General features: G+C 39.7%; 1 protein-coding gene across 7 annotated transcripts in view; it reads left to right on the forward strand.

Annotated features, from left to right (window-relative positions):
• The first annotated feature begins 537 nt into the window (after positions 1–537).
• kmt2cb (lysine (K)-specific methyltransferase 2Cb) overlaps positions 538–15,245 on the forward strand; it is an 87,526-nt gene continuing 72,818 nt past the window's right edge. For 6 of the 7 annotated variants that reach the window (XM_084732328.1, XM_084732330.1, XM_084732329.1 and 3 more), the window contains exons 1-2: positions 538–1,305; positions 10,140–10,328. In XM_084732328.1, coding sequence (XP_084588454.1) covers positions 10,141–10,328 — 188 coding nt within the window. In that variant the 5' untranslated portion in view covers positions 538–1,305; position 10,140. The remainder of the gene's footprint in view (positions 1,306–10,139; positions 10,329–15,245) is intronic. The other variant, XM_084732335.1, reaches the window with a different exon arrangement.

Here is a 15,245-nt window from a genome sequence, read left to right on the forward strand (position 1 = left end):
TGGGATGTTGTCATGGGCTAGCCTGTGGAGATCCCGTTTGGTCGTGGTGATCTATCTGAACGGATGCTATTCGGACGAGCCCTGAACCACTACCACACTCGCGTATTAAAGTTAATCCATCTTTGTGTCCCCTCCTCCCTGCTCCGAAGAAGGCTGGTGACTGTTGGAGTCACTACAGCTGCTGCTGCTGCTGCTACTGGAGAAGATTTGCATGAGCTGGAGCACCAACGGATGGCAATCCCCGTCCAGCCCCAGCTCTGATCCAGTTCTCCATCTTTTCGAGCCCTCCCTAGCCATTATTTTATTTACCAAATGCCCATATCCCTCCGCAGGGTCAGAGAGTATTTTGAAGAAATTGTCAAAATGATTTGTGTGGCATTTTTGATCGTGTCTTCTCGTTTATGTTGTTAAACGTTTGCCACACCCGCGAAACATCCTTTTCTCGACGGGCCACACCGATTTGTAAACATTTGTGTGCCGTAGTTGTGGTAGGGGGAGGTGGATCTAGTTTTTGAGGAGCCTAGAGGGGCTGTGCTTAGGTGCCACTTATCATTAGATATGGCCACCGTTATAGAGTACACCGAAGCGTCATCTTCAACTTAATTTAGTAATATTTCATTGTATTTTCGCAGCTCAGCCACTGTGGCAGGCGGAATGTAATTTTTGGCAAGCTAATGTTTGTTTTTACCTGTCTCGGGAGGCGGTTGTTACTGCGTGGCAGGCTGGCGGAGAGAGTCTCCTAACTGGCCGCTTGGTCCCGCAGCTTGTCGATGCTGCTGAAGAAAATAGAACCAGTTGCCAACCAAGCGGTCGGCACCCAACGTTTGCTCTACGCGTCGCTGTACATTCGCTGAGGATTCGCATTTAAAGTTTCGTTCACGGAGTCTTGACTTTTGCAGCCGCTTGGACTTTGGCTTTGATATGTTTATACGTGAATGGTAAAATTGTTGGCCGTAGACTTGGGTGGCTAACACCAACTAGCTATATAAGCCGAACTCGTGCGACGACAGCTGTCATTGGAGAAAGGAAAGTGATCCCCCCCAAATGCGTGAGCCAGTGAAGCGGTTTTCTGTTGGATTTACATCTTCTGCCTTTCCATCAAATGGGCAAAGTTGGGAATAACATTGCAACGTTGGAATATAATGATATGCGTTATGCATTTTTGAGAATTGCGGTGTTGCTTCATTGGAGAGAGGCTAGCTAGCTCAATTAGCTTGCTAGCTAGCTGGGTGATAAAAGTGCGACGTTTCATCCCCCAGTATTTTGGACATGAAGAGGATAATTCGCTATTCATAGGGCTGGAAGGTAAGCCACACTGAGATGTTTGATTGTTTCTCATGCAAGCTAGATTTGTTAAGCATTCACCTTGTGAAGTAAGCTGAGCCAACATTATCCACCTCCAGTCTGATGTTGGGGGTTTGTCGCCGCCTTGGCTTTCATGACTCAGACTATTCAACGGAACGGAGAATAGGCCGATTTTAGAAAGGAACTCTAGATTTGCGAAACACTCGCGAGATTTATACACATCGTTTCTTCATTGCGCCTGGTATACAAATTAATCGTGTTTTAAGATGCGACAACTCTGTGGTTTGGAAGTGCTTAGGTTTGAGAGCTCGAAAACATTTGCTTAGAGTTAGGTAAAGATGATGGTTTGGGTTAAAATGACCACTCTCGCGAGATGTTTCGCGAGGCTGGAGGTCTCTTCAAGGCAGAACATAACCGAACCGTTCATGGGTGCTATATAATCAGAAATTGAGGGGTAATTATTATATGGGCACTCTTTAACACACTATATGCGATCCATATTCAAACACAACTAAGGGTTGTGTGTAATGAAAAGAAGAAATAGAGGCTTACGTCATTGTGTAAGCTATCATTTTCACTTTTTGTGGAGCATTGTAGTTCCCCAGAACAGTTCCGTTTCATTGAATAGACCGAGCCTTTGTGTGTGTTGGGCACAAATGCTCATCATTGCCTTGTACCCCGGTGTAAGTTGGCTAACGGATACCGTTTAACCGCTAGGTTTGCCAACATCCCCTGATTGTTATAATGAATATTATCGGTAGGACAACAAAAGGCTGTAATGGTTCGTGTTTTGGCGTAGGCGTTAGTTATAAGCTAGTATGATGAGTTGGGCAACTAACTGGAACCACAGGTAACCTGTTTGCTATGTGAACCCCTTTCAAAGTTACTGGCTAATGTCTCCTCAAAGCCGAATCGAATCGGCTGTTGCCAGTTAGGACGATGGATTAATTTGTTTATATATTTTTTGGTCAAATTTAGACGATGTCAGTGTTACTTTTGTTTGTGGTCGCTAAAGAAAAGGCGACAGAGTTCAACACAACAGGCTAGCTATCAGGCTAGCTGTATGCAACTGCTTTGTGCCCAAGCTTGAGTTAACAAAAGCTAACGTTAGCATGTCTCCAATTGTGCCTGTGGTGGTGGTCGTGACTGCCTAGTAGTCACCGGATCCTAACCTCAGATGCCCTAATTATCAACCTTATTCTCACTGCTTTTAGTTGAGGTTTACCAGATTGTAAATCTGTTTTTAAAATGGTTCCTATCCAGGCCATTTTTGTTCCATTACCACTTACAGTTTTTTAGGGAACAGGGAAAGACCCTGTTTATAATTTTTCTCAATCTTTAAGTTCAGGTTTATCATTTCTGAATAATTAGACTGACAGTTTAATCATTGTAATGGCTAATATTTTTTTGCGAGGTTTGGTGTTATTGGACCACCATCTGGCCACAGAACCTGGAGGCTGGTGGAGGCTAATTTAGACATAAGAGAAAGAGAGAATTACCACAGATCGGTAGTGAAAGATGATGTGAGTTCCACAATATCTAACAACGCAAATTTAGACCTCCTCGTTCATTGATACAATATATTTAAGTAATTTCAGGCTGTACTGTGTCTTTAGAAGCAGTGACACATGGCTGGCCAACAGTAGCAGTGACTTTGTTTACTGTTTTACAACAGTGTATTCTAAAAGCAATTTTATGCAGCGTGGGACCAAACGACATAGCTCAACATTGACACTGCACTGTACAGATATGCAATAAGGTAAAAAGCAAGAGGTACAATGTTATACAGCAAATCAGGCTTACTATGGTTAATAAACTGCTTTACTGAAAATTAAAACAAGCAAAGTTGACTTTCTAATGACTCATCCTAAAGATTAGTCATGATGTACTCTGATGCAATTGCATGGTTCTAAAGAAAAAAAAAAGCTAACTAGAGCCTTGTGCAGATATTTGCATCCGTCTTTCTGAAGAGGAACCATCAGTAATTATTACTTGTTGTTCAAAGTATATGCAAACGTATGCCTGCTGTTTGGAACTAGTTTGCTTTTGAAAAGAATAATGTGGATACAAAACAGGTATATTTAACTTACAGGTATACTTGTTTTTCTTTTCATGTTAAATCTGAAAAGGTTAAGGGGTTTAAGCAACATTTAAGAGAGAAAATAAACTCATTGAAACACAGCTGTGATATAGGCTACAGTTCTGTTGTCTTTTCAAACAGTTAACTAGTGTGTTAGCAAACAGTTACCTTGTTTATTTCTCCTAACTGCTAAGAAAAATATTTGGTCATTATCTTGTTTGATGCATAAATGTCTTCACCAACCACTTGTTAACTTTGTCCTTGTATACAATGGCCGCGTAGCAAAAAAAGAACAACAGCAGGAGCTGCATCACTGTTGAAACTCCATGCATTCAGCCATAGTACTGCTGTGAAATTAATGTTTTGACAGTGCTCTCATCCCCCACCCCCCACCCCATCCAAAAAAATCCATGAATCTTACTTTTCATTGTGCAACAGAACAGCTCTCGGTTATGAGCACAACACTTGCTGTGCTGCATCATTTACCTGCAGCACAGTCTTACTGCGCTGACTTGTTGAGAGAGGCTTGATGTGCACAAGGCACACATGTGCAGGCAAACACACTTTTCAAAGCAGCTCATCCAACACATGAACAGGCAACATACAGACAAGTCCTGAATAGATGAGTGAAGAAACATAACAGATGCTTTCATACAGCGCACAAGTGGTCGCTGAATAGTTTGAGCATGAAAATGGTATGAATCACACCATAAGCTCTCTACAGTTACTGCATCTCAACCCAGTTGAACATTATCATCATCAAAATGTCAAAAGAAGGAATATCTTTTGTAACAATGGTGTTCCTCCCTCCAGTAGAGTTCACAGACTTATAGAATTTAAGCCAAGGAGCATTGTGCTGTTGTGGCAGCGCCTGGTGTCATGTTCCTTTGTTTTTATAATTTGGCACCCATTTTTGGTTTTATGTGCAGTGCTGAGGTTTTCACAATGGGGTTGCATAAAAACTGTAAGAAGACCATGGGAAGTGGCTCATTGTCAATATTAGGTGTGGTCTTGCACACAGTGACATTCACATTATATTGTATGATATTATTATATTATATTATGATCTGCTTGTTGGGGAAAAAACGTTTACATTAGTGTCTGACTTGTAATTTCTAGTCCAACTTATCAGGAATTCCTGACTCCGAAGATATCTTCCACATGGTGAACTATAGACATGTCAAACTGCTGACTAAACGGCTGCAAATGCAGCACCACTGGCCAAAACCTTCTATCAAGTCATATGTAAATATATATCATTATAACAATATATATATCACAATACAGCAATTATTCTGAAAATTCCATTAGGAAATAGTTTAAAATAACCATACCATGTACACTGTACTTCATAACATTTGTTTGTTTTCTTGGATCAGGGTAGGAAATTACCTTTTCAAAATGTGAACATCCACCAGCTACTGCCAGACACAGATTCATCAGCCAATAGCAAGTCATTATTTTGTATCTGAAATCTACCAGCCACTTTCACATTTTACCACCATTTGGCTGGTTCTAATTTCCTACCCTGGTTGCGATTCCTCCTGCTCTGTGTATTTACAGTTTCACTCTCCTACATTTTTTCTTGTAACGCTCTTCATCTGTGGTGATTGGCAAACCATCTTAGAGGTGCATTCCCTCCACCAACTGTTGCTCTTATGTCACATGAAAACGCCTTAAGCAGTGTTCCTCAAATCATTCAGAGAACAGGAGAGAATCCAGCTCTGATTTGCTACATAGCCTGAGCCAAATACATAGCAGAGACACGAAGGGATTGAACCCACGTTGGAAAATTGGTAGCCAGATCTCAGTGGACACATTTCTACAGTTGTGTCTTATCGGCCAACCCTATAACTTATTAGTGAAAGACTGATTAATCTGGCTGATTATCTCACATTTTGAGATATTCAGCATCAGCCAATGCCAGCCCTCACAATGTCTACAGAATAGGGATGTTACTGGTGGCTATGTTCCCTGTAGATTAAACACAAATTTTAACTCAGACTAGTCAACTAGTCTAACAGTAAAAAAACAAAACAAAACACAGAAAGCAGTTCAAATTGAGCACAACTTGTTAATTGATAATGTTAAACCTTGTCTGAAAAATGCTGCTTGTTTGAAGAGTCATTTTGAGCTGTTAATCACAATTTCAACGTGTTTTATAAGTGCTGCTGAAATGTTTGTTACTTTGCGCTGTGCATTGCACATCATCTTTCAGCACATGAGAACATTTTAGACCAAGCAGGATCACAGTGTCTGCAGGTAAAGAACACCAAGAGCTGATTTTAGCGGCCAGCCTGATACACAGGGTGGCTAACGTTAGCAGTGCTAACAGCAGCAGCTTGCTTGGCTTGCAGGTTTACGTCCATACCTGTCATGAATGAGGTTATGCATTCCTCTAAATGACTCGTTATATGCCAGTTTATTCTGACACAGCCTATATTCAACCATATTTTGATCTTTTACAACAATATACTGATGACCAACATTGTTTACGAGTGGTCATCTGTCCCACTTTGCTGATAACAACATTCAGGCCATTGGAGCATTTGCACCTGGTGAGAGAGGCTGCTATCTGATGCAGTGCAGCCTTGGCTAGAGGCAGGCAGCTGTGTGACAGCTTAGAAGGAGCAATTAACTGGCATTGTATGTTTAAAATATTGATAATTTATATAGTTGCTGAAAACGTGAAAAGACTGAGAAATATGAAGAACTATATTGTGGAGTTAGACCGGTAAACTGTTGTTCACGATTTTTATGTTTAGGATTTTTTGAGTGGACCGGAAATATGGCTCTGTGACGTGCCGGATCCATGGTCCCCTAATGCTATACAAGCCTCGCGTCAGCTCACTTCAGTTCCAACAAACTGACATGGAAGACAAAAAAATACCATCCTGTCTCCTCACTATCCTTGGGCTCTGGTTGGTCAAAAACATGTCTGGACAAGTCCAATAAAGCTGCTAGATGGAGCGTCCATGTTTCAGGTTGTTTTTAGGTCGCACTGATCTTTGACACTGATGCAGTAGAGCAGACAGGATCCCAGCGTTTCAGAGCAGTGAAAAGTGACAAGTTTTTCATGATTTTGACACCTAATTTTATGTAGTTGAGGATTTTTTTAGTGATTCAAATTTGTCTAGGATTTCGGAGGAGGGAAAATGTGCAACTCATATTAAACAATGCAGTGAATGACATTGTTTCTGACAGTGCCCCACTATCCCTTAAATACCAGTCACATTCTGAAATCTAGAGCATAGTCCAATGTATTTTTCATTGATTAAATTAAAAATTGCATCTAAACATGTTACTGGCTTACCGTGTATCTTAGATTGTAATGTGCATGAAATAATGACATTATACATGGATTTTCTTTGTTTTGAAAAGGACATTATATATCATCCACTGGTCACTCTCTAAATATCAGCATCTGTCATTGAAACGCCTGTATCTGTTGACCTCTAGGCTAACACAAATACTGTCAATTTAGCACATTTTATTGGGGGCTAAAGTTTTTGTTTGTACCTGGTAGGGCTTGGTAACGATGCTGCAAATGTAGCTAATTTAGGCTATTTTTATGGTAAGGCACCAAGGTTAGCACTAGGGCTAATCACCTCGGAATAATGCATGAATGCTTCTAAACGGTGTTGTTTCAGTTCTCTCTATTATGTTGACATTGCATAAATACGGCATTTGTACTGAGTCAAAAAGCAAGGTGACCTTGTGAAGACATGTTTCAAAGTTATATCAGCTAAAATCCATTGTGGGAAGGAAAGCTGTGTTTTTCTCCAACAACTACATAATCAGAAAATGATATGTAGTGCTATACGTTATTTGTTTCTTTCATACACAACAACGCTTCATCACAGAATGACTTGTTAAAGGCATAGCGGACTGCAATATATTGGAATCACACTGAAAATACAATGTGGGCACAAAAGACAAACCTTTCTTTCCTCAATTTTACTTTGTCCCAAAAGACCTAATGGAAGAAAGGATCTGATTGGACCAGAGCCTGTGAGTTGCAGAGCATAAAGAGGTGTTTTCGAAAGCTGGACTGTTTTCTGTGCAGATTACTTTTGGGAGCATTTCAGTCCCTGGAAGTAGCTGCAGAGTGAGAGCTCCTTACTTTTGTCACTGCTCTCCAGCATAAAATCATTCAATTATGTCAAGTTGTCCCACTCAGTAAAGATGTCTGCAAGGCATACTGGTAGCTGTGGACCTGGCTGGATCCATGGTGAGTCTGAATGAAGCTTTGCTTATACTCCCAAACAGATACATATACAGGCAGCTGCAGACACCACGTAGTGGTTCTGAGAGGGAAGCAGCAGCCAGAGTAAGAGAGGCCTTGCCCGGTCAGTGGCATTTAAATTACGATTTGGCAATTGTAGACTGTGATTAATGGCTTCAAATGGCTTCAAATGGATCTTAATACACACAGTATTTTTTGGACAGTGCTTAGCATTGTCACTTAATCAATTGTAACTGCCTTCTGAGTGTTTTCTGACTGTTAGACTAGTCAAGTAGTCTGAATTAAATTTTGCGTTTAATCGAGAGAAAAATAAGTTGCCAGGAACACCCCTAATAGTATATAATTAGAGCGGGGACCAATAATCATTTTCATAGTTGATTACACTGTCTTTTTTTTTTTTTTTTTGATTAATCAACCAATCGTTGTTTGTTTTGAAATGTCAGAAAATAGTGAAATATGTCAATCAGTGTCTTCCAAATAGGGCTGAATTTTGAAGAAACATCTATTTGCAATAATTTTGAATGATGTCGCAACTGTGATATAATTTACAATATTAGTGGAAAGGATAATTTTTACACAGTTATTAAAAACATTAGCGTTTTTTTGTTGTTGTTTATTTTGTTTTTTTCAGGGATATGTACAAAACAAAGATGTTTTCTTAAGTCTAGAGAATGACTTGTTGGCCAGGACACCTCTGCAACACCACAATATTTAATATAAAATGGTGTTTTGACACAAAATTTGTCTTTAACAAATATTGTGCATCCTGCAATTTGGAAATTGCAGCAGACCATATTGCGATTTCAGTTAAATTTTGATTGATTAACTGCTCCCTAACCCCAAGATGATGTCCTTAAAGCGATAGTTCACCCAAAAACTGAAATTCCACTCAATATCTACTCACCCCTGTGCTGATGTGAAGATGGGTGAAGATCTCCAGTTCACAAAACACTCTCAGAGCTTCAGCGGAAAACAGCAGTGCAGCCAAATCCAGTACAACTGAAGTGAATGGTGACCAGTTTTAAAATATAAAAAAAGAAGAGAAAACACACACAGAAAAACCCCACAAAATGTCTCCATACTGCTCGTGTGGTGTAATCCAAGTGCCTGTAAGCCGCGACATTAAAACAAAAAGATGCCATTTACACCATATTTTTAGCCTAAATGTCATCTGTAGCCTCTCAGACTGGATCCGCGTGCACACGCCTGAAGTGGGTAAACAAGCTCTCGAAATCAGAGAATTTGACTTTCAATTACTCAGAACAGAACATTTAATCGATTACCAAAATAGCAAGTAATTGTTGCAGCTCCATATGTAATAGTATAACATAGCATTTAACAGCCATATCTGATTTGACTGACCACATACAATGCAAGTGAATATCAACGCTGGAGAGTTTTGGAGACATACAGTCATTCAAACTGTTTCAAGATAAAATGGGTGAATGGGAATGTTAATTTTTGACTCATCCCATGAATCTAATTTTTTGAAAACTTGTGATATTAAATTGCATCACATTGATGCAAAATCCTGAAAATCCAATATTGCCAAAAACAGTGATGATTTTGCAACATTTCTGACAATTGCTTAACTCACACAGAAATATTAAAGGGATAGAGACCTTGGTAAAATGGTATAGAACAATCTTTGACAATTAACAAACCTTCTCATGGTATACATTTTCATTTCATCCAACCCTGGTTTGTGCAACCTAAAGCGAATCTTAGCTGTTTGCCTTTGCTTCTGCTGTATACTCATGCCACCTCATGTCCCTTCACATTGTAAAATACAACTAAAGGGCAGCATTCACCATATTTACCATTGAGCGGTTTGTAGTGGGTTTTCTTTCAGTGGGTGGGATGCAGCAAATAGAAAACCTGGAGTGGCTGGATGTGGAGTGAGAATGCTATGAGTATGAACTGGAAATTGGGCAGAAGCTGAGTTGAAGAACATTTCTCAGAGCTGGACACTTTGAACTTTAGGTGCCAAACGTATTGCTGCAACAAATGTACAGATCATCAGGTGAAAGAATATAATGCAGCTAGGGCATAAAAACAGAATCCAAGATGCCTCAGTCCCATTGAATATGATCAGAACTATTAAGGAGGATGCCCAGGAGGTTTAGTTTGGTGACACATGATCAAAAAAAACCAAGACAAGGATGCGCTTTTGTAAATATTTATCAGAATTGATTGCCAATTAAGTAGTAGCGGTGATGATGCAAATCTCAGAAAGAGCTAAATCAAAGATGCTTTAAAACAGGGAGATCTCATTACACTTAGCTGAAAAATGATTTTATTTGACTATTGATGGTTTGAATTCCCACAACATGTCAACCTCTTTTTTTTTTTTTTTCCCCCCATCGACTCTTTGAAAGCCTGTAAACAATATGAGAGGTGAAAAACAGCACCTGGTTTTCTTCTCATAATTTGAAAAGTTGAGTGAATTTTCCAAGATTACTGTGCAACACCTGTCATTATCTCATCTGCCTTACCTTTTTTTTTCAGAATGTCATCAGAGGATAAGACTGTGGAACCCTCTGACCAGGGACCCTCACCGCCCTCCAGCAGTGTAGGGGCCACGTCCACAGGAAGCCCTGCCCACGCAGACAAGCGACCACGTGGCAGGCCGCGCAAGGATGCTGCTCCCATCCTACCCCAGGCGCCACCCTCATCTACGTCGAAGAACAGGAAGAAGTATGTTTTTACCTCTTGTATTCAAAGTATTTTTTTTCCTATATATATGCCACAGTGAATTTTCTCAGATCTTGAATTAGATATAGCTTGGTGGTGCTGCTACAATATAGAATAAAAACATAATTATTACATAATAATTTATATAAGACTTGTTTTTTTCAGTAACGATCCTGTGGCCAGGTGCCAGGTCCATAACACTGTGTCCTCACATTTAGGGTTGTCCATTTGGCACAGGAGTAGGCAGCGGTGTATCTCACCCTTTGAGATGACCTCTTCATGTATGGAATCATAAAAAGACTCCTGTAGATTCACACTTTAAAGAGCCCTTCCACCCCATAATGTGTTTTTCTCCATCTTTGTACAGATAGAAGTCGGTATGGTCAAGGTCAGACATTTTCTGTGACATAAACTTGTCACTAGAGAAGTGTTTTTACATTCCTCTAAAGGAGAGGGAGATGACTACGCACTTTTTGAAAATCTGAGATTCAGACATACCCTGGGCAAGCTAGATTTGGTCTGCAACAAATTTGAAAGCCAATTGCTGTAATGCAGGCAAAGAAACCGAAAATCTCCAGGGCAGCGTGGACTGGTCAGTACAGAGAGCGAGAATTGGCATTAGCTGTGACAGCCACTGCTAGTTAAAAGTTAACAAGCTAACAAACATCATTAACAAAATTAAAAATACTACACTTACTATTTTGATATGTCTGGTAGTTGCTGATTTTGTTGCACAACAGACTCCTCATCTGAGTCTGGGTCTGACCGAAGCTCAAACGTATGGTTGAACACTTTTTAAATGTATTATGTGGAAAAACCATGTTAAACAAACCATTAATCATAACAGAGCGTTTTTATATACTAAATATGTATGGAGTGGAACTTTAAAAGTTATTTTGTCTTAAAATTCCTCATAAAATGAGATTGATCATGGTGCATAACCCAAAAAAGAGAAAATCATATCATGAAATTTCAAATATAGCCTATTTCTACTCAGTCTTTTAACCACAGTACTTATTTGATGCTCTTGCTTCTTCCAGATCGGGTAGTTTTTACGATGTTCACGAGCACGCTTTAAAGAAGTCGTAATCTTGCTTTGCTTTATGATATTTCTCGCCTCCTCCCCATCAGTGTGTGTGTTTTGCTTATTTTGAGTTTTTTTTCAAAATAACTTTAAAATCGATCTTTACATCTGGCCGTCTTAAATTCTGAGGACTGATGTTAACCTTAATTATTATATAAATACAGAATATTTGTTCTTGCTTTGGGCATTGTGGTTGGTTGTTCAAATCTTTTCTTGCATTGGCCATTTAGCTGGCATCAGATTTTTGATAAAATGCCCTGGTTGGCTGATAAGAAGTCCTTGTCATATAGGGTTTTTTAACAGTTCCAAAGCAGCTTGATTTCAGGTAACACCAGCACAGAAATGTCTTATGAGGCATTGTACAAGGTGCCTGGCTTCTTTGTGACTTCCATAGCAACATATAATGCAGCTTAGAGCTACTCTGTAATATAATGCCTGCAAGGTTCTTAACTCTCTCCTTACACTGTCCTCTCAATCAATCTTAATACCCTGCTCCCAATGGATCATTTAATCTGCAAGCATCCAGACAATGCGTTAATGCCACAGTGCAAGGATGACCTGGGACAGACTTGAATTGCTTCATGTTGATGAACGAACCATTGGCAAAAATGTTTTACTTCTTCTGTTCTTCATGGTTATATAGTGTTATAATGGACAGTGTTATCAGGGTCAGAATGATGACTACTTGCATGTGTAAAAACAGGCTGCAGATAATTGCTAAAATTATCAGTTATTCAGTTAAATATTGATACCACAATTTTTTATGCCATCTTAGATTTCATTGAATTCGATCCATTGCGCTCCCAGAAACAGTGAGTTCATATTCCATTGACTGTCCCTCTCCAACTCTCACCAATTATCAGCTTTGTGGATGGACCTCAGAGTGTTTCAGCCAATTCAATAAACTATTTTCTGATCTCATGATCAGTCTGAAAAACAATAATAAGGGTAATTGGTGGCTGTTGTAGGATGATAAGTGGCACACAATGCTCAATCAGCTCAATCAGCTCAATCACGTCTTCAAAGTGCAACTACTCCACTGAACTGTGAATTATCCTCAGAGAACAATCTTGCGTTCAGACCAACTGGCTTCCTCTTCCAATGGAAATGGGCAGTGTGTATAAATATTAAAATGACCAATGTTAAGTGTTAACAACCAGTTTGCTTGTGACAAAGGAGGATGTGTCAGAAATCGCTCTTGTAGACCTGCTCGTTGGAATTTACTAGATTTGCCCACGCTCCATCTGCTAGTGAATCAATTCCAGAACAGAAAAATCCATTTCGGGTTTTCCAGGCAGCTCCCAGCTAGCTGGGACTACTTACCACAGCATTATTTTCACCTTTTCTTTTTTTTCTCTCTCTCTCCCTGTGGTGGGACTGTGGGGGGGATAAGTTGTGCAGGGTATGGGGTTGAATGTTAGTCTTGAGCATTTGTCAGTGAAATAACTGGCTGTCTCAATGCTGAAATTTGATGCCTTTAGAGTAGTTATGTATAATTACAGCTGACTGTTATGTAGCAGTCTTATGTAAAGACGTCACCACCACCAACTACTTTGATTGTAGTCATAGATGAAAATGTCACAAGCAGCTAATTTCTGCATTTGGATTTGCCTTCTGGAATCAAAACCCTCTTAAATGTCATTAGCTATGGACTGTAAAAGTGCTTGCCATAAACATGTAAGGGAAAGCCTGTGAGACAGACAGCGTGGTACTGTTAAATTCAGCGTGATATATGACCGAAAGATGTAAATGGTTTGCTGCTTTGCTGCTCCTGTAAACACATTTAACTCGGTCCTGGCTCATAGCTGTCTGTAGCTTTACATGTCTCTGACTTCGTATTGTGTTGATCAGGTGAAGAATTGTTCTGAAAATGCATGTAATACAGTCCTATCAGAGTTTCCTTTTTACCTCAGTCTGTACAAGCTCCTTGTCTTGGAAGCAGTAGTACACTGAACAAAGACCTTGAAAAATAAGAAAATTCAGTAGAGTTGATTTGGAAAATTTAGACCTATGCTCAGTAAAATTGCATCATATATTTTGTAGTGAAACTACATATTGATTAGTTGTCATTTTTTTATTTTTTTGGTTTGTCAGTGCTGATATTACACACGTAGTTGTTGCAGTTGTTTTTCTTGGTTTAACTTTTGTTTGTGAATGACTAACAAGGCTGGGAACTTGTATGCAGCTAATATCCATTAATACTGGACCTATCAGCCTAAATGTTTTTGTGCACATTTATTTCTGTTTACTGAAGGACTTCTCATGGTTGCAGTGATTCACAATTTTTGAAAAACCTTTTTATAATCTACATATAACCTATACCAGCTGAGTCCTCACTCCTCACTGCTGGCTGGTAGGGGCTACAAGGCTAAAACAAGGCTTACCTACTAGCAGTTTTAGCATGTAACTAGTTACATGTTATTGAATTACAAAATAAATGTCACTGTAGTTTATCACACTTACCGAAAAAATATGCAATTAAATAACAGTTACGGTACTAATCAAAATGTTGGTCATTGCAAAGGGGTTACATCTAAAACGTTCTTTTTGGCCACTGAGATGTTATGCAGCTGCCCGCCATCAGCTTGGACTGCAGCTCTGTCAGACGGCAGCCTTCCTTTCTCCTCACTGATTCCTGGATCGCCCTGATGTTGTAATCAACAAAGTGGGACAGATGACATCTCGTTAAAAAAAAAAAAAAATGCACTACCACGGTCAACTTAACCACTTGACTAGAGCATTGTGTACCCATATTCAGCATAGGCATGTGGACAGTATGTGCATTGTACAAAGAGAGCTGGTGAACAGTGATAACAATGTAATGTTAGTCATACTGTATGGTAGTTAAGGTTACCTGTAACATTTTTGGAAAAAAAAATTAATGTAGTAAGAACAATTTGAAGGTTTAATTGTTTTCTGATTTTTTTGATTATTGAAAAACTATTGTGCCTGATGACAGCTATATTAGGTCAGATTCTGCACAAATCTCAGTGTGATCCAGAACAGCAGGGCAGACCATCTTTGGCTCAGTAATTACTGTTTGCACCTTCACAATAACATGAAAAGAGCTCTCTTTCCACCTTATTAAGATATTTGTGTTTGACTCAAGCTTATAGGTAATTATGTTTTAGCCAAGGTTTGCTAGAGGCCTCTTCTGCCATTCTTGGGTTTTCGGGTTGTTCCTTATCTTGACATGGAAGTCATTTAGAGGGAGGGGTTGATTTGGCATCCAGCCATTTGTGATTTTTCTCTCCAGTGGCACCGAAAATTACCCCACCCCCCCTCCATCCCTGCATCTCCTCCCTCACTTCCAACCCCCTGTATCCTCCTGAGTACCCCTGAGACATGCTGCTCTCATTTGCCCTGTGTTTGCTCTCCCCACTTAGCATGCTAACAATTGATGTTGCTATTTAATTTGTATCCAAGACAATTATACCCTCCACATGGCGCTTCCAAGATTAGTTTAACAGAGATCCCATTGGAGGATGCTGACACTGACAGATCTCTCCACACTGTACGTCAACGAGGGCCATGTGCTTGTGTGTGCTTGTGTGTGCTTGTGTGTGCTTGTGTGTGCTTGTGTGTGTGTGTCGTGCACACATCTGTATGAGTTGGCACAAAGGCATATGGTAGTCTGATATGCTGACAGGGCACATTCAGTAAGATATGGGAAGGACTGCTCTTTGTGATAATGGCATTTTTTTCTTGTTTTAAAATGTGATGACGTCTTAAAAGAGAAAAGGCTAAGCTTACATTTAACATGGCACTCCAGAGAGAAAATCTTGAAAAGGAGCAGTAATGAGATATATTTGGGTCACCCATCAGGAGGTAGACAC

Source organism: Lutjanus erythropterus, chromosome 12 (assembly GCF_056507025.1).
Source record: "Lutjanus erythropterus isolate fLutEry1 chromosome 12, fLutEry1.hap2, whole genome shotgun sequence".
NCBI classification, from domain to species: Eukaryota; Metazoa; Chordata; class Actinopteri; order Lutjaniformes; family Lutjanidae; genus Lutjanus; species Lutjanus erythropterus.